Below are 17,418 nucleotides of genomic sequence, written 5' to 3'. Positions count from 1 at the left end.
ATTTCACGCTTTCCTCTGTCGCGCTTGGCACTGGCAACTTGAACCTTGTCAGCCTTTTGTTGCTGCTGTCTTCCTTCTCAACTTTTATTGTTTCAGAGAGAGCAACGAAAGGAAACAAGAGTTTCTGGATTTGCGCCAATCAAAACCAATCATCAATTGCGCTCTCGGGCTTGGATTGGCAGAATCATCTGGTTTGAGAGTGAAATCTATCAAAAGTTGCGGGAGGTAGATTTCTCTTGCGACGACAAACCGGGAAAAAGAAAATAAAACCATCCAACGGGAGAGGAACAGCAGCATCGCATCCCATCAGTTGCGCAATAGCAAATCCAAACCATGGCCGACTACGACAGGAGAGGAGGAGGAGGAGGAGGCAGAGGTGGTGGTGGCGGTGGGTATAACCGGAAACGTCGTTATAGAGGTACGTTTGTCCCTTTTTCATCACCACCACCATCATCATCATCATCATCATCATCGTCATCATCATCACTGACTGACACAATCTGGGTTAGATGACAATGAAGACGACAACCACTACCGCGGCAACAACTCCCGCCGCCGCTACGACGCGCCCCCCCACGTCCGCCTCCGCAAGCAGCTCATCGCCATTGCCGAGAACCCCATGATCGAGCGCCACGATGAGATTTCCCAGATTGCGAACCTGTTCACCGACAACTGGGACGATGACGTCTTGCTCAGAGGCAACTTTACCGACTTGGTCCTCCAGTTGTGCGTGGAGCAGCCTCTCAAAACCCCCTTTTTGGCGGGCGTGTTGATGGTGGTCAACACCAACAAGCCCGAGGCGATGGATCTTTTACTCGAAAAAGCGGCGAGGTTGATCGAGGACAAGCTTCGGGAAGGGGGGTGGAGGGATGTGAAGCTGTACCTGAAGCTGGTGGGGTGTCTGCAGGGCGTGTTGGAAGGGGAAGGGGTTTTTGGTGTGTTGGGGGAGCTTTTTGAACGGGCGGTTGGGTTGCAGACGGCGAGCAGTGAGGATACGATCGGCACAGAGATTGTCAAGATCATTCTCTTGACGCTTCCGTATGTGATGGCTGCTGGGTCGCCGGAGCAGGTGCAGCAGGAGTGGCAGCAGAAGGCGGCGGATTTGCTGGAGAATACGGCCATCATTGCGAGCGAGCCGCATCCGCTGCAGGCCGTGATTGAGCCTTATCATCCCGAGGCTGGGGAGGAAAACCCGGCGCAGTCGCAGAGTTTGATTTCGCTTTTGCAGGCGCAGCTGCAGGCTGAGGCGGCTCAGGGTTGGGCGTTGAGCTGCTTGCCGAGACCGTGGCAGTTCCCTGTCGGCGAGGTTGAGACGGTGGCCAAGCTGGCCAGTGCGAAGAAGCACGTTTTGCCGAATATCGTTATTCCCAAGACGGTGGTCAGGGGGCCGAGGCCGTTGTTCCCAGAGGTGTATATCTCTGTTTATGGGCAGCAAGAAGTCGAGTCGGTGCCCCCTCCTACCAGCCTGGCGTCGTCGCTCATCAGAGATGCACTGCTTGATACTATTAATGTTTTGCACTTTAACCGCAACGCCACAGCAAGACAGCTTATTGAGGTGGATTGTTACTTTGCGCCGAGGACTTTTGCTCTGAGAGGCACGCCGTTCGATAGGCTTCGGGATATCGAGAAGCCAAAGTCTACCTGGAAGCCCGAAGATGTGGCTGTTGATGCCGTGTTTACCCAGCTTTTCCTCTTGCCTAACCCAGAGCACAAGCTGGTTTACTACCACTCTGTGCTTACGGAGGCTTGCAAGCTGGCGCCTGCTGCTATAGCGCCCAGCTTGGGCCGTGCCATTCGTTACCTTTACAGAAACGCGCCGCGGATGGATCTGGAGCTGGCGTACCGGTTCATGGACTGGTTCTCGCATCATTTGTCCAACTTTGGTTTCACGTGGAAGTGGACTGAGTGGGTGGACGATGTTGAGCTGAGCGGCTTGCACCCGCGCAAGGCGTTTATTGTTGGCTCGATCGACAAGGAGATTCGGTTGAGTTTTGCGCAGAGGATCAAGAATACGCTTCCGGAGCCGTATCAGAAGTTGATTGGGCCCGAGAAGGAGAAGGATGTGCCCGATTTCAAGTTTGCCAATGATGGTTGGTTTTTTCCCCTTTTCTTTATCATTTCGAGTGTCAGTGACTAACACAGCAATTAGACACCCCCTTTGCCGCCGAAGGCCGTGAAATCGCCGCGCTCCTCAAACGCAAGGCCCCCGACGAGGAAATTGACGCCGTTATCCAGCGGATTCAGTCTCAGGCCATCGACCGCGACCTCGACGCCTTGGTGGCCAGCACGGACGTCTTTGTCACTTGCGTGCTCTACGTAGGCAGCAAGTCGCTCTCCCACGTCCTGGCGGCGATAGAGCGCACCAAGGACCGGTTGGCGGACGCTGGTGCGGCGAGCGACGCGTCGAGGACGCAGATCATCGAGGCGGTGATGGCGTATTGGAGCGTGCACCCTGGTGTTGCGCTGAGCATCGTGGAGAAGCTCCTGAACTACTCCATCCTGACCCCGCTGACGGTGATCAACTGGGCTCTGAACGTCCAGGCTGGCAAGACGCGCGGTGAGGCGCTCGCGTGGGCTCACATGTACGAATTGGTCTTCAACACTGTCATCAAGGTTACCGGCCGGGTGAGGCAGCTGGTTGTCAAGGCCAGCCAGCCGGATGAGATGGTGGATGACGAGACGAGGGATAACGAGGTGAGGAACATGAGGGAGCTGTTTGGGGCTATTGAGGACAGCTTGGGGGCTTGGGCTGGCGGGACGAAGGATGAGATGCTTGAGAGTAATGCTCGTGGGGAAGAAGACGGGTTGGTCAGGAGGTGGGGGACGAGGTGGCTGAGGGTGTTTAAGCGGAGGCAGGCGATTGAGGAGGCGTTTTTGGTCGAGGCGGTGAGGGAGCGGGAGAGGAGGGAGGAGGTGAGGAAGGAGTGGGAGGTTGTTGAGCGGCAGAGGAGGGAGGAGAGGGAGAGGAAGGAGGCGGAGGAGAAGGAGAGGAATGGGGCGAATGGGGCCGAGGAGGAGAAGAAGGAGAATGGGGTGGAGGGTGAGGTTGATATTATTGAGCAGTAGGTTGGTTGCTGGGTTTGAGTTTGGGGGTTAGTGAAAAGAAAGGGGCGTTGATTTATTCGATTTTCCCCGGATGACAGCGGGTTTTTTACGGTTTAATCGTAGGTCAAATAGGGGGCAAAATGGCCCAACTCACTAAAGGGTAAAAGGGGGTCAATTTTTGGTTGCTGTAGGAAGTGTAGTTTATATCAATAGAATTATCTGACACTACCGCCATTACCTTCTACCTTGTGTTCCAGATCCTCACCATTCGTGTTCTTGCATCATGTATTCTCATCATATTATGTACACTATTCTCTGCTTCCCTAAAAATACACTACCTACTTATGTGAACGGGGTATCAAGGCTTCACCACGGTTCCTTTCTCTAGTGTTTTTTTTTTCGTTCAATTCCCATATAATAAACGCCCAAAATTCTCATTGACAGTTTTACCCCCCGGGATCTCGCCCATGATGGTTCTGCCTCGATGGTTCTGCCCTCAATGATTCTACCTATCAGGAGGGGGAGCACCATATCTAGGAGGCGGAGCACCTCCCGGTGGCGGCATGCACCCTTGCGAGGGAGCCGGACCGTTGCAGTCATCGGGAGGGTGATACATTTCCTGGCCTCCCATCACCCCACACTCGATCGTCCTACCCTCGACGTGGGTAGCCATTAGGAGGTGGACCACCAAAGCCCGGAGGGGGGGCACCTCCCGGTGGTGGCATGAATCCCTGAGGTGGAGGCGGGCCGTTGAAGCCAACAGGAGGGGGGTACATTTGCTGACCTGGACCAACAGGAGGGGACGGAGCAAACCCCGGTGGTGGGTGGAAGGGCACTGGACCGCCAAACCCGGCCTGGCTGGGGGGTGGACGCGCCGGGAGACCAGATGGTGGGGGAGGGAGGTTGCTCATACGACCACCGCCTCCGCTTGGCATAGCTGGTGGCATACCGCCGCCGTAGGGAATTGGGGGAGGACCACCGCGACCGCCCATGGCTGCTGGTCCAGTTGGTAAGGGCCCGCCGTACGCCGCGACTGGAACTGGCGGCATGCCTCCCGGCCCGAGGGGAGGGACAACTGGGGGCACCATGCCGACTGGTGGAGGAATGGCGGCCATGGAGGGGTCGATCATGGGCGGGACGGCGGCGACTGGTGTGACGGGTGTTGTGGCGGCGATGGGGGCATTCATATGGAAGGCTGGCGGGAGAACCTGTTGCTCGGGCACTATGTTGTGCTTCTTGCCTTCGGCGGCCAGTCTTCTTTCCGCCTCATCACCGTGGCGCTCGCCCTTGCCGTCCTTCTTGTACGCATAGTCTACACTGATAGCCTTGCTCAAGAGATATTGCCCGTTCATGTTCGCCAGCGCGGCGTCGGAGGCCTCGAACGAGTCAAAGCTGACGAAACCGTACCCCTTGGAGATGTTGTTGTCGTCGCGCACAATGTTGGGCTGGCGGAGGATCTGACCGAAGGTGCTGAAGGTGTCGTAGAGGATCTTTTCGTCGACTTGGGGGTCGAGGTTGTTGATAAAGAGCTCGGCGCCAATGTCGACCGTCTTTTGCTTGTCGGCGGACGCCTTGTTGACGCGGAGGGGCTTGCCGTGAACACGGACGCCATTGAGACACTTGGCGGCGTACTCGGCGGATTCGGGGGTGTCGAACTCGATGAAGCCGTAGCCTTGGTGGTTGCGGGTGACGCGGTCGAGGGGCATGTGGACCTGGCGGACGGGGCCGACTTGGGTCATGAGCTCTGTGAGGAGCTCTTGGGTAAAGCGCTCGTCTATGTTGCCGACGTAGACGGTGGCATCTTTGTTTTGCTCCCTAAAAAGGAATAATTTAGCCATGTTGAATCTCCTGATGATCGACATGGTAGAAATGTTTGCTTGCTATATCTGTGGGAAATGTTATGTGTTCGTGGGAAGACATACCAGTGTTTTGACATTTTGGGATTATCTACACCTGTCGTGGAGAAAGGGGGCTTGCTGGATGGCAACTGGGTGGTGGTTTCGTCAATTGAAAAAAGACGCCTCTCGCAGCTACCTTTCCACCAAAGAAGCGCGGTGCGTTGAGAAGTCGCGAGTTTTCTGGAGAAGGTGGGTGGGTCCGGCGGTTGACTTGCAGGGGTGGGTCAGCTTGCAGGGCGACATGGGTCAGCCGCGCCAAGCTTTGTCCAGGAAGTGACCGCCCAAAAACCGATTCTGCCACTGGAACATCATCATTGATTGAGAGACTGCTCCATCTTGCAACCCCACGACGACCACATACCCCAGATTCCCACATCAGGATAATCACATAATCGCCAAAATGTTTCGTCTTTCAGAGGAATCCAAGGTACGCAGACCTGACCGGCAGGGTGACGAGGGAATGAAGCAGCTGGCTAACCACGCAACAGGAGCGCATTGGCAAGCTCATTGAGATCTCGCGCGTTGCCCTTCACTAGTATGTTGGACGAGCCGGACAGCTTTAGCGAGCGAAATACTGACTGTAGCAGTGGCTATCTACCCTTCATCCTCTATCTTGGTATGTCACCTTGTCTGGTTATCTAGCAAAAACATGGCACCTGACACTTCACAGGCTACACCCGCAGCGACCCTCGGCCATCCATGGTCCGGTATGTCTCTGCCGACGCTTTGTCCTGACACCCGATCTTTGAACCTCAGCATCTAACTATCTCTGCAGTCTCCTCTCTCCCCTTTCCTAAGTAGCGACGATAAATACCTCGAGATATGGAAAGGGAACAGTGATGGACCGAGTGTATCAGTACAACAACTCAAAATGATGGCGCCGCGCTGGGAAAAGCGCAACGGGCAAGGGGCATCAGGAGGGATAAAGCGGGATTATGGGTTGGGGGTAGTTCGTCATCAGCAGAGCGAACGAGGGCGGGCAAGTGATACCATAACCGCGATTGTACATTATAATAGCAGACACAACTCCTGCATCATGAATCTACTCATGACTGTTCATTTTGCTCTTTCTTTTTCTCCCTCTTTGTCAAGTTAACGTGGATTTCAAGTCTTGGCGTAGCTATCACCGTCGCCGCCCAAACGGCGCCGAAAAATGCTTCTTAAATCCCGGTTTCAGTCGACCATGCTCGGCCGAGGATCCCGGAAACTTTTTTTTGGGACGAACAGCAGGAACCCTTGCGTCATAGCTTTTTTGCCGCGCCTCTTGATAAACAACACTCGCTTTTGCGCCTACACATGCGCACCGTTTAATTTTGCTTACACGGAGCCGTTTGTTTACGATGTCATGTAGCTAGACATTTCCACCCCAGGTTTTGAATGACGAAACCATCACAAGATGACCGCGGCGGCGGCGGGAGGCTCTCCTCCCCCGCGCTCGTCGAGACGGTGGCTGGCTTGTCGGCCGGCACCATGGCCACCCTGATTGTGCACCCGCTTGATATAGTCAAGACACGAATGCAGAGTATAGTTTTTATTTTATTTTATTTTATTTCTCCTCGTCTCAAATTTATATGACAAGGCGTACTGACTGGTGAAATTAGTCCACCGCTCGTCACACAGCCCTAATACCCCCCCACCAACAACAGTCTCTTTGATCCGCACGCTCAGCTCCAACCCGAAACCGCTCGCGAGTCTGTATAGGGGGTTAACACCCAACTTGATCGGGAATGCCACGAGCTGGGCGTCGTTTTTCTTTTTCAAGAATAATGTTGAGAGGGGGATCTTGTATCTCAAATCCTCGTCATCCTCCCCCTCTCAGCAAAATGTGGGGGGCCTGTCACCACCTGATTTTTTTGTTGCCTCGTTGGCGGCCGGGGCGCTAACTCAGATTATCACCAACCCGATCTGGGTGCTCAAGACACGGATGGTCTCCTCTGACGCGGGGACAAAGGGTGCCTACCCTCACATGCTCGCCGGGGCTGTCGATTTGTTTCAGACGGAGGGGATAAAGGGGTTTTATAGAGGGTTGGGGGTGGGGATGTTGGCTGTTAGTCACGGGGCGGTGCAGTTTGCTGTCTATGACCCGCTCAAGAAGATGTACTCGGCACAGCATAAGGAGAGGAAGGAAGGGGATATGAGCAATGAGGCGACTGTTGTCTTGAGTACGATTGCCAAGTTGGTTGCTGGGGGGATTACCTACCCGCTTCAGGTACTGAGGAGCAGGTTACAGGGCTACGAGGCAGAGGAGAGGTTTGGCAGGGGGATAAAGGGCGTGGTGAGGCAGCTTTGGAGGGAGGAGGGGATAAGGGGGTTTTATCGGGGGGTTATGCCTGGTGTTGTGAGGGTTTTGCCGGCGACGTGGGTGACGTTTTTGGTGTATGAGAATGTGAGGTTTTATTTGCCGAGGTGGGGGAGCTGATTAAAGTGGTTGAACAGATGGTAGATGACTGTATTATTTGTACATATATATAGGGTATCATTATTTGCTCTTGTCTATGGGTGTGGCTTTTGTGGGCGTAATCGGACTCTGAGATACCTATAGTATCATTTTCTGCTCGACAAAGGCACATACGACCATATGCAGCTGAAAATACGGCATCCCGTCCGCTCTGCCTGAGTCAAACAGCTGACAGCCAAACTAGTACTCAGGTGGGTGACCACTGGGGATTCTTTGGTGTTGTATGTTTTTGCTGTTTTGGGAGAGTGCATAGAAACTCCATCACCAAGTCTTGGCAGCAGTCCCAACTTCATATTTCCACTCCCTTTTTTGTCTACCAGTCCAGATACTCATTCAGATTGATGTCTGGAAGATCTTCCTGGTTCAAAACTGTATCTGGTATGAGAAAATCTCATTGCTGAATTATTAGACATCTATCTGACACCTACTCTCAACATGGGCGAGTGTCAGAATCAGTCAATTACTTTCATGGTATATAACTAAACACAAGATACAAACACCATTATTTTCTCTCCCCCAAACATACACACTACAACAAACAGTATCTGCACACCAGAGATACACACATATCTCTTTCTCCTGCAGCCACCAACCAAAAGTCGAAAAAGTTTAAAAATCGCCTAATGATACAACGCCATCCCTATATGCAAATTCCCACATTTCCCAGGCTTTGGCTTCCCCCCCCCTCCCCCTTCACTCTCTCAAACAAAAATAATGATATAATGTGTGAAGCGAAAAAGAAACCAAAAAAAAAAAAACCCCTTTGCTTATACCACACAACCCCTTCCAACAACCATGGTATATGTTATATGTTCCAGACAAAAAATAGTCAAACAAACCCTGCTCTTTGGCTTTTTTGTATAACACCTACGTCTTCCACCCGTGTATATTCCAACAACAAATCCAAACACACTTCATCAAACAACCCATATTATGGCCCCGCAAACCGGGAGCCGTATATATCAGGTGGACAGAAGAAAGAAAGGCTTAACCCTCGCAAACCCACTCCGCGAAAACACACCACCTAGCCGTCCGATCAGCAAGCACCAACCCCCTCCAGACGCCCCGCTCGCTACACTTGATAATCGTCTCCCACAACCCCCCATCCCCCGCATCCACCCCTTCCTCGCTGTGCAACCCCGACGAGCTGGGCGACATGATCTTGCCCGCGATTCCCACCCCTCTCCTCTCCTCCTTTCTCATCAACCTCAAGATTTTTCCTCCTGGGGTTTGAATCGCCAGTTTCGCCGGCTTGCTACTGCCCCCGCTGCTGTTGGATGTAGTTGTCGACGGCATGGACCCAGCCGCACTACTAGTCATGCTCATGGCACTACCAGGCCGCATAAACGGTATCGGGCTCGCGCCTCCCCTTCTGTTTTCCTCGGCGGGGGACACGGGCGTGATGGCTGCCGAGCTGGGATGTTGACGGATGGCAAAGACAAACGTGTTGTTCAGTGCTAACCGCTGGCACTGGGGTTGGACAACGTAAATGTCATGTCTTTGCGCGTGGGGGGTGGGGTGGCGGGTGACGAATTCGTAGGGTGGGTTTTCGCCCGTGTGGATGACTGGCAGGGCAAAAGCCAAGGGATGGGGGATGTCCTTGATGCTGTGCATCAACCCACGCTTGCCGGCATAGATTTTCAGGACACCGGTTCCTTCGTCGCCGGGGAGGAGAGCCTTGACCGTGTACCGCTTCACGCCGCCATGCCAGTCGGCCTGGGCGAGAGCTCGCTTCTTTACGACATCGCCAGACTCAAAAAGGTCGCCGTCCATATCTCGGGAGTAAGCCCGGACCTCAACCTCGGCGGCGACTTCGACATCAGGAGGCACATTAAACTTAACATGGACCATCTCGAGATCTTCGATGCGGACAAGGGAGGTGTTGTAGTCCACCATTTGCAGGTCGTTCTTGAAGAAAGGCGGGCAAGCGCAGGGGAGATTGAGGAGCGTCTCGTGGGCCACGGGTGGGCACAGGTGCTGCTGGGCGTGGTGCTCTGGGATGTGCGTCCAGCAAAGCTCGGATGGGCGGACGAGGAACCACCAAGGGTCGGCGGATGATGAGCTGTGGCTCGAGTACAAGGCACGCTTAGGGTTCGATGGACTGGCAAGGCAGCAGTCCATGAAGCGCCACTCATTATCGACCAGGACAGCGTTCCACCAGTGGTTGGATCTGGGCATGATGTTGACTTCTGGAATCTCTCCCGGAGTTTTGAGGTAGCCGCGAACAACCTCGCAGCCAAGGCCGACGGCGGCGCACATTTCCAACACCAGCACGGCATACTCCTCGGCACACCCACGTCGGGACTGAATGACCTGTCTAGTATCAACCTCGCCCTCAAAATCCTCTTCCCAGCAGATATGCTCAGCAACCCAAGTAAAGATGGCTCGCAGTCTCTGGACATCACTCCGATAGGGACGGCAGACGAATGTTGTCGCCAAGGTGATGGCCGTGGTCGTCGGCGCAAGATTCGTCAGGAACCGCGAGTTCTTGTCCACCTGGCTCAAGTTAATGGCATGATAGTTGGTCGGCTCAGCAACCGGCATCCCATCAGCCCCCTCATCACCGTCGATACTGCTGTACAGCTCGTCGACTGGATCAAGCGCTGGATAATCCAACATCTGACATCTTTCTTTTCTCTCCACCTTTTCGTTGAAGCTCAGCGAATTCGACCGGTTAATATCACGACGAACCTGCACCCAATCAACGCCGCCACCCATGCCCATGTCCCTGGGGGGTGGCATCTTGCTAGGGAGCAACGCGGCAGAAGACATTGACGTTAGGGCAGGTGTAGAGCGATTCGAGGATGAAAGGTTGGAGGTGCTAGCTCCAGCAGCGGCGATGCTTCCTCGCGTGCTGGCCACTCCCGTCTTGGCAGACTCCAGAATGCGCTTGATGAAATTCTGCTTCTTCGGCTTGGGTGTTACCAGACCTCCAAGACCGGGAAGCGCAGGCATGGGATCCTCGGTGAAGCCCAACTGTGACTTGGAGCGCTGTTGCTGATTCTGGTGGTCAGACGCGTGGCTACTGTGATAAGTCACTCCTGAAAAGGGCGTCTCAGGCCGACCGCTATCAGCGTCGTTTAGAAGCTCCCGCAAACCAAGCGCGCTGTGGGCCCTACTCCGATTCTTGCGTGCAAGGCTGCCGGCGCTCGTTGCGCTGATTCCTCCAGCTGACACACCGCTCATCAAGCTCCGATCGGTACTCTGCGTGTTCGATGAGCTATTTGTTGAATTGGTTTTGGTGGTAAAGGTCCTGTTGAGGATATTCCGGCCCACGCCTTCATAGCCCGACTTCTTGTGCCTCAACTTTTGCTCCGGTGGGGCATCCATACCCATGGAAGACTTTGGCCTGTCATACACGCTGCTCTTAGGTGGCGGTGGAGGGGCTTCGTCCTCTTCAGTAACGCTAGCATTATGCTGATGCATAGTTCTGAGTCTGGATTCCATGCGCTCGACATAGTTGCTGAGCTGCGGGAGATGTGGTTCTTGAGAGCTTTCGAGTGGCGTTGGTTCCACAGACGAGTCGGCCGTACCGCTGTTTGTTTCATACCCCTCGTCAATATGAGCTGGTATCCCCATTGATGTATTGGGCCGTAGCTGCGAGGTCCGCTTCCGCTCCTTTCTTGAACGCGCATGCACCATATCAAACGAAGCAGGGGACCAAGGGTCCAACACAGGCGGTTCTGGAGATGGCTCACGGCCGGCACTGACAGTGGAACCAGCACCGAGAGCATCCAACTGCTCCATCACATCATCCATCGCTTCTCTAAGCGGTGATGGTGTAAGGCCATCGATACCAGGAGAGGGCGGGCAAGGGGTTGTAAGCGTCCTCGGCGTGTGAAAACCTGATTGTTGTGGTGGTTCGTAGGACGCGTTAGAGTGATGTCGTGAAACGTTGCCCTGTCCATATGAAGCATTGGAATTTCCTCTCGATAGTGCTGACTGCTCCCTGGAAATGCCCGTAAAGTAACCTTCATCCTGAGAGAACTGAGACTCCTGCCGCGTGACCTTGGTTCGGTGGGGAGGCGGTGGTGGTGGAGGAGGCGAATCTGACCTATCAATGTTTCGGTCGAGACTTAGATGGTACGTGTGCTGTCTCCCACGCTGAGGAGGTGCTGGAGAGTTGTGCCTCTCTAAGCTCATATGATGTACATGGTGGCGGTGGGAGAGAGGTGGCCCGGATGGCATTGTCGAATCCACACTCTGGTGGAAAGAGCTCTGTTGTCTCGCCTCGGGAGGCCTGTAAGGGATGTATGAAGGAGTGGGTGATGGTGCTCTGGGGTCAAATCCATCATCTTGTGGGGGCGCTGGAGATGGCGCCCTTGAATCGTAGGCATGATGTTGCGGAGGTGCTGGAGACGCTGCTCTCATGCCGTAGCCACCATGTTGGGGAGGAGCTGGCGATGCTGCCCTCATGCCATAGGCATTGTGTTGCGGTGGTGCTGGGGAAGCTGCCCGCATATCATAGCCACCGTGATGCGGCGGCGCTGGTGATGCCTCCCTCATATCATAACCCCCCTGGTGTGGGGGAGCTGGCGAAGCGGCCCTCATGTCATAGTTACCATGATGTGGCGGCGCGGGTGAAATAGCGCGCGGGTTGTATCCCACATCCTGCGGTGGTGCCGGTGACGGAGATCTGGAGATGTAGTTGTGGTGTTGAGGAGGGGCGGGAGATGGTGCCCTAGAACCACCATGGTGATATTCCGGCATAGGTGAAGGGCTTCTTGACCCATAATTTTGGTGGTGAGTTGGAGCGGGAGAGGGTGCTCGGTGATTATAACTGGAATTCGAAGGGGGTGCGGGCGAAATCTCTCGTTGCCTTCTAGTAGATGGGCGGACTGGGGAGGTATTGTCCATCGAGTTGACCGATGTATCGCGGGATCGGGCGACTGGAATCGCATCTTCTTTCTTGTAACCATCTCTGAACGTTTCTGGGACCTTTGCCGTCGTATAATGCGGCGCTTTTGCATAAGCCTCGAATGGTTTCCGAAACGTCCTGGATTTCTGTGGCGTATGCTTTGGACTTGGTGTATTACCGTTTGGCAAGGGGCTGGTTGACCTCGTCGTTGGGCGAAATGTCTCTGGCAATACTTCGACAAAATTAGAAGGAAACAGTCCGACCGCTCTTCTGTCGCGAAATAGACGACCTGTCCACCACGAGCCATCGCCGGCATTCAGACATTCAATTAAATCTCCCTCAATAAACCCAAGATCTCGCTTGCTCTAGAACAAAAGAACAAAACAATGCCGTTAGCTGAGTCCCCGAGCCGCGAAAAAAAAAGAAAAGAAAAGAAAAATCAACAATCGCATTGCATTGCATCGCACGAACCTCTCCTCCCCAAGAATAAACCGCCCTGACCCAGCACGGAAAGCGCGTTGGTAATGGTAATGGCGCAGGCACCATTTTTGCGAATCTTCAATCGAGTCGTCCAAGGCGGCAGTGACAGTGACAGGTACAATAACGCAGCGGTCGGTTAGTGCCCCTGTACAGTGATTTGATGTCGATTGTCGTCGCTGCTGCGACTCGGCGCAAACAATGGTGCCGCGGTCGTTCGAGTGCTCGAGTTGCGGTGCCCGCACAGGTCGTCGTATGTATACAAATGCAGGTACACAAGAGGAGGTTGTTGCGCGCCAAAATGAATGAATGAATGAATGCTAATGACGGCACCGGCCTAAGAATCGAACTCGCCTGGAGGCTGGGAAGCAGCTGTGGAGATGTCGAGGAGCGGCGCCATCCAAGGCCAAGACAGGGCAGACGCCAGACCAGGACCAGTGGACAACAGAAACAAGGAACTTCACAGCAGCAACTTCACCACGCGACCACAACCAAAGTGACGACGACGACGGACAGGAAAGAATGGAACACAGGCGAAGGGATCCCAGGCCTTAGTTTCCCCCACTATGTAGGTGCTCGTGGAGTTCAGTTGTAATAGTAAACGCAGATGAAGGGTAACAGCCGGGCGGGCATTTTGTTCAGGGCGGAACAAGGATCTCTCAGCAAATGGAGACGGCTGGTGAGAGCCCCCAAGGGCGGTCGAAAGCAAGGCCCAAGCTCCCTCTCCAGCTGTGTCGTTGCGTGGGGCAACCGGCCACCACCCCACCTGAGCAAGGCTTTTCGGTAGCATGCCGCCCAAGTGCCGGGCGTTTGGTTGAGGGTGCCAGTGATTGGCCCTTAGCGCGCTGTTCCTCAAGCTGCAGCCTGTGGAATGCAGGACGCTGCAAGCTGCGCAGTAGAAAGAAACGCCGGTTCTTCAAGAACTGTCTCGACCCGTCGTCCACTTTTCTATCCCAGACGTGGAGTATTCACTCAAAAAACACCATGATTCTGGCCCCATCCGCCCTGCTACTGGACGGGTACAGCATCTTCTCATCAGTCTTCGTATCTCGACCAACAACAACAACAACGCCAACGCCGCTGCAGATCCGGGCGGCACTCCGAAACTCGTCCAGGGTCCGCCCTACCTCCCGCTAGATCATTAAGTAAACAATGGCCCGTGCCCGCCAAACGCAGCACCCGGACAACCAAGCCGCCAACTGAGAACACCAGATCCAGGGGTTTAATAGCGAACGGCTGACACAGGCGCAACGCGGGCGCTGTTTCCTCTTGTCCAGCCCAGGATCCCATCGACAAGAAAGAAAACCGTCCGAACTCCCTCCTCCCTCCCTCGCTTTCTCCGCCTCCCGTCCCTCCCGTCCCAACCCATCCCTTCTCCTTTTTCCCAAGGACTTCTCTAGGACCGTCAAGGTTCGGTTTGGAAAGGCGACAACAGCCCAGGACCCAGGTTGCGTTCGGTTGCTTTTAATAACCTTGAATCCCCGCCTCGCGCCTATCTAATCACCCCGATCGATTTGCGACCAAGGGCAGACCCAACCCTACGAATACTCCACCATCGCGTGTGTGGGCTGAGGCGCAATGGCAGACGAAGGCGTCGCAGACCACTACCAGGTGCTGGAGGAGCTCGGCCGTGAGTGCGCGCTGCGCTGTTGCCCTGCCCTGGAACGTGGGAAACTGACTGTGACGCAGGCGGTAGTTTTGGCGTGGTCTACAAGGCCATTGAGAAGAAGACAGGGGAGACAGTTGCGATCAAACATGTATGGTGGTTTTTTGTCATTTTCCTCGTCAGTCAAACATGTCTCGGCCGTTCTGTGGTATTAATGTCATTGTGTTGCGCACAGATCGATCTCGAGTCTAGTGACGATGATATCCATGAAATTCAGCAAGAAATATCCGTGCTCAGCACCTGCGCCAGCACTCATGTCACCCAGTACAAGGCCAGCTTTCTCCGTGGACACAAGCTGTGGATTGTGATGGAATATCTGGGAGGAGGGTCCTGCCTGGATTTGGTATGCATGCACTTTACTTAATCGTGCCTCTTGGCGATGCCCCGTTCTAACAGTTACATTGCAGCTCAAACCGGGCGTGTTTCCAGAAGTCCATATTGCCATCATTTGCCGAGAACTGCTACTTGGTCTGGAATACCTCCACGCAGAGGGCAAGATTCATCGTGACATCAAGGCTGCCAATGTCTTGCTGTCAGAGACTGGAAAAGTCAAGCTTGCCGACTTTGGCGTTGCCGCCCAGCTGACGCATATGAAGTCGCAACGCAACACCTTCGTTGGCACTCCCTTTTGGATGGCCCCTGAAGTCATCCAGCAGAATGGCTATGATTTCAAAGCGGATATCTGGTCCTTGGGCATCACGGCGATTGAGTTTGCGACTGGCGAGCCACCCCATGCTCAGACACATCCCATGAAAGTTCTCTTCCAGATCCCTAAGCAGGACCCCCCGAGGCTCGAAGGGAAGTTTAGCAAGGAGTTCAAGGACTTCATCGCACAATGTCTCGTCAAAGCACCGCATCTCCGGCCCACCGCAAAGGAACTGCTTAAGCATCGGTTCATCCGTTCAGCCGGCAAAGTGGAAGCTCTCCAGGAGCTCATATACCGCAAGCAAGTTGCCGATGCCAAGACGGAGCGTGTGAAGATGCCAGTGTACTATCAAGAGACGCTGCAAACTCTCTCGCCCAAGGATGGGGCAGACGAGTGGGTGTTTGACACGGTCAAATCAGTCGTCCCACAACAAAAACGCGGTACAGTCAGGTCTAGAAAACCGTCTGCCGTTCACGGGATAGAGGACGCCATGCATAAGCTCGACGTCAAAGATGGGCCCCTCCAGCCCACCACTCCAAGTACCGTCCGGAAGTCGACAGTCCGCCGCCAGTCCCTCCGTCAAAGCCAGCAAGCCAACCGCCAGGTTTCCAACGGCTCACCCCGTGCGTCTGTTGCGGCTAAGCGGCCATTACAACCAGACATGTCGTTTGGTAACTCGGGCTCGACTATGCGTTTATTCCGGAGGGTACCATCTGACACATCGACCAACCCTTCACATCATGGCGGTTCCTCCCCCAGTGACTCGTTCATCTATGACAACAGCGAGAACAGACCACCAACATCGTACTCGTACCAAGCCCCGGTAGAACCGCACAGCAAAGAAGCCTTTTTAGGGAGAAGGCTCTACAACAAGGCTCTAGAACCCTGTCTAGACGAACTCCACGCCCAGACAGCAGGCTCAGCAAAAAGGGAGGCACTGGCGAGGTTATCTGACGCTTTGGCCCATCTAGATGCTGTCGACCCAGAGGGGTCCTATCACCTCCTCCGAAGCATCATGTCGACAGTATCTCAAGACACAAAGCTAAGCAATGCTTTTGTCCCGCAACTACCCCAACAACAACAACAACAACAACAACAACATCATCATCATCAACAACAACAACAGCAGCAGCAGCAGCAACAGCAGCAGCAATACCAACAACAGCAACAACATAAACAAACCCTCAGCGAGGGCACCCCCCAAGGAGGAACAGTCGTCAAAGACCAAAGAACAAAACCAGCAGCCTTGCAACCACCACCAGGGTTGTCGAGCTCACCGACGAAGTTGATGATTTCACAGGATAACCCACATCTCGCGTCTCATAGGAGGAGGAGGGAGAGTAATATTGGCGGGGCGGAGAACGCGCTGGGGATCGTTAATGGGGGAAGGGGAGGGGGGTCGCCGGATAAGGAAGCACGGGAGAGAGAGAGAGAGGCGAGAGAGAATAGGGAACGGGATAAGGAGAAGATGGCGATGGCGGCGTTGGAGGCAAAGTTTCCGGGGAGGCCGGCGGTGCAGGGGATGGAGCATTGTAAGGCGCTGGGTGATTTGCTTTATGCTAGATGGACGGATGGGTTGAGGTTGAGGTGGGGGGGTGTGGGGGGGCATTGACGGAATTAGGGGGTGGATGTGTAAGGTTACTGTTGGCATTCTGTGAGAGCGGGCGAGCAGGCGAGCGTTGATTTCACCCGAGACTGGACGATGGTTTGGTTTGGTTTGTTGTGCTGGTTCGTTGGTGTACTTTTGCTGTTCATATTTTTGAACAAACGAAGCTCGGACGAAGCACGACCACGACGAAGCACGACCACGACGAAGTCAAGAAGCTGGGATGATGATTTTCTTTGGGTCATTTTTTCCTTGCATTTCATCTCAACATTACCTTTTTATTTCAATCTCATGGTAATGGCTGGACGGACCAAACTTGGGGGACATTTGCATATTTTCTGGAGTTTTTGGGTTGGGAGGCCGTGGTTGATGGTCAACAGAAACAACAACTGAGGGATGTCAAGGTTGTGAAGGATTGCCGGGGGGGTATAAACGAGGCATTAAGAGAGGTAGATTAGAGTTGTACTGTGTGGTAATAGTGTAAAGAGTATTATGACATGAAAAACACTGTCTTTGCTTTGTAGGTTGGACCTGGTATGGTTTCACTTCTCGAACATACGGTCTTCTGAGTGGATATGGTTTTTTGGGCGGTATTGGTTGCTTTCAGTCATCCAGTTGTTGATATGAGTCAAATAACACACATGAATGTCTTCTAACATAGTAAATGGATATGCCATTCTACTCTACATCAAGTAAGCTTTCCGCACAGCGAAACCCATGTTAAATCCACCCGGGTACTATGTTAAACCATATTCGCCACCACA

The 17,418-nt window shown here is 54.0% G+C and overlaps 6 protein-coding genes across 6 annotated transcripts; 4 read left to right on the top strand and 2 right to left on the bottom strand.

Annotated features, from left to right (window-relative positions):
• Positions 1 to 333: 333 nt before the first annotated feature.
• Positions 334 to 3,286, top strand: cbc1 (Nuclear cap-binding protein subunit 1; the record flags this gene model as incomplete). The annotated part of the gene is made up of 3 exons (XM_062944795.1): positions 334 to 418; positions 510 to 2,090; positions 2,150 to 3,286. The coding sequence occupies 3 exons, from the start codon at positions 334 to 336 to the stop codon at positions 3,064 to 3,066; spliced, it is 2,583 nt and encodes an 860-aa protein (XP_062803662.1). The 3' UTR covers positions 3,067 to 3,286.
• Positions 3,196 to 5,126, bottom strand: sap49 (Spliceosome-associated protein 49). Its single transcript, XM_062944794.1, has 2 exons — positions 4,968 to 5,126; positions 3,196 to 4,860 (listed from the first exon to the last, which is right to left on the bottom strand). Exons 1-2 carry the CDS (start codon positions 4,979 to 4,981, stop codon positions 3,696 to 3,698), a joined length of 1,179 nt encoding a protein of 392 aa, XP_062803661.1. The 5' UTR covers positions 4,982 to 5,126; the 3' UTR covers positions 3,196 to 3,695.
• Positions 4,212 to 5,706, top strand: TOM7 (translocase of the outer mitochondrial membrane; the record flags this gene model as incomplete). Its single annotated transcript, XM_062944793.1, has 5 exons — positions 4,212 to 5,370; positions 5,432 to 5,478; positions 5,531 to 5,559; positions 5,614 to 5,650; positions 5,700 to 5,706. Exons 1-5 carry the CDS (start codon positions 5,344 to 5,346, stop codon positions 5,704 to 5,706), a joined length of 147 nt encoding a protein of 48 aa, XP_062803660.1. The 5' UTR covers positions 4,212 to 5,343.
• Positions 5,707 to 6,212: 506 nt separating this feature from the next.
• On the top strand, positions 6,213 to 7,506 carry FLX1 (mitochondrial FAD carrier protein flx1). The gene is made up of 2 exons (XM_062944792.1): positions 6,213 to 6,465; positions 6,545 to 7,506. Exons 1-2 carry the CDS (start codon positions 6,321 to 6,323, stop codon positions 7,360 to 7,362), a joined length of 963 nt encoding a protein of 320 aa, XP_062803659.1. The 5' UTR covers positions 6,213 to 6,320; the 3' UTR covers positions 7,363 to 7,506.
• Positions 7,507 to 7,784: 278 nt separating this feature from the next.
• Positions 7,785 to 14,665, bottom strand: QC764_210860 (uncharacterized protein). Its single transcript, XM_062944791.1, has 2 exons — positions 12,731 to 14,665; positions 7,785 to 12,624 (listed from the first exon to the last, which is right to left on the bottom strand). The coding sequence occupies exons 1-2, from the start codon at positions 12,803 to 12,805 to the stop codon at positions 8,389 to 8,391; spliced, it is 4,311 nt and encodes a 1,436-aa protein (XP_062803658.1). The 5' UTR covers positions 12,806 to 14,665; the 3' UTR covers positions 7,785 to 8,388.
• On the top strand, positions 13,654 to 16,660 carry QC764_210850 (uncharacterized protein; the record flags this gene model as incomplete). The annotated part of the gene is made up of 5 exons (XM_062944790.1): positions 13,654 to 14,366; positions 14,426 to 14,493; positions 14,578 to 14,745; positions 14,810 to 16,144; positions 16,166 to 16,660. The coding sequence occupies exons 1-5, from the start codon at positions 14,315 to 14,317 to the stop codon at positions 16,658 to 16,660; spliced, it is 2,118 nt and encodes a 705-aa protein (XP_062803657.1). The 5' UTR covers positions 13,654 to 14,314.
• Positions 16,661 to 17,418: the final 758 nt, after the last annotated feature.

Source organism: Podospora pseudoanserina, chromosome 2 (genome assembly GCF_035222485.1).
Source record: "Podospora pseudoanserina strain CBS 124.78 chromosome 2, whole genome shotgun sequence".
NCBI lineage: Eukaryota > Fungi > Ascomycota > Sordariomycetes > Sordariales > Podosporaceae > Podospora > Podospora pseudoanserina.
This window is presented reverse-complemented; position numbering and strand designations above follow the sequence as displayed.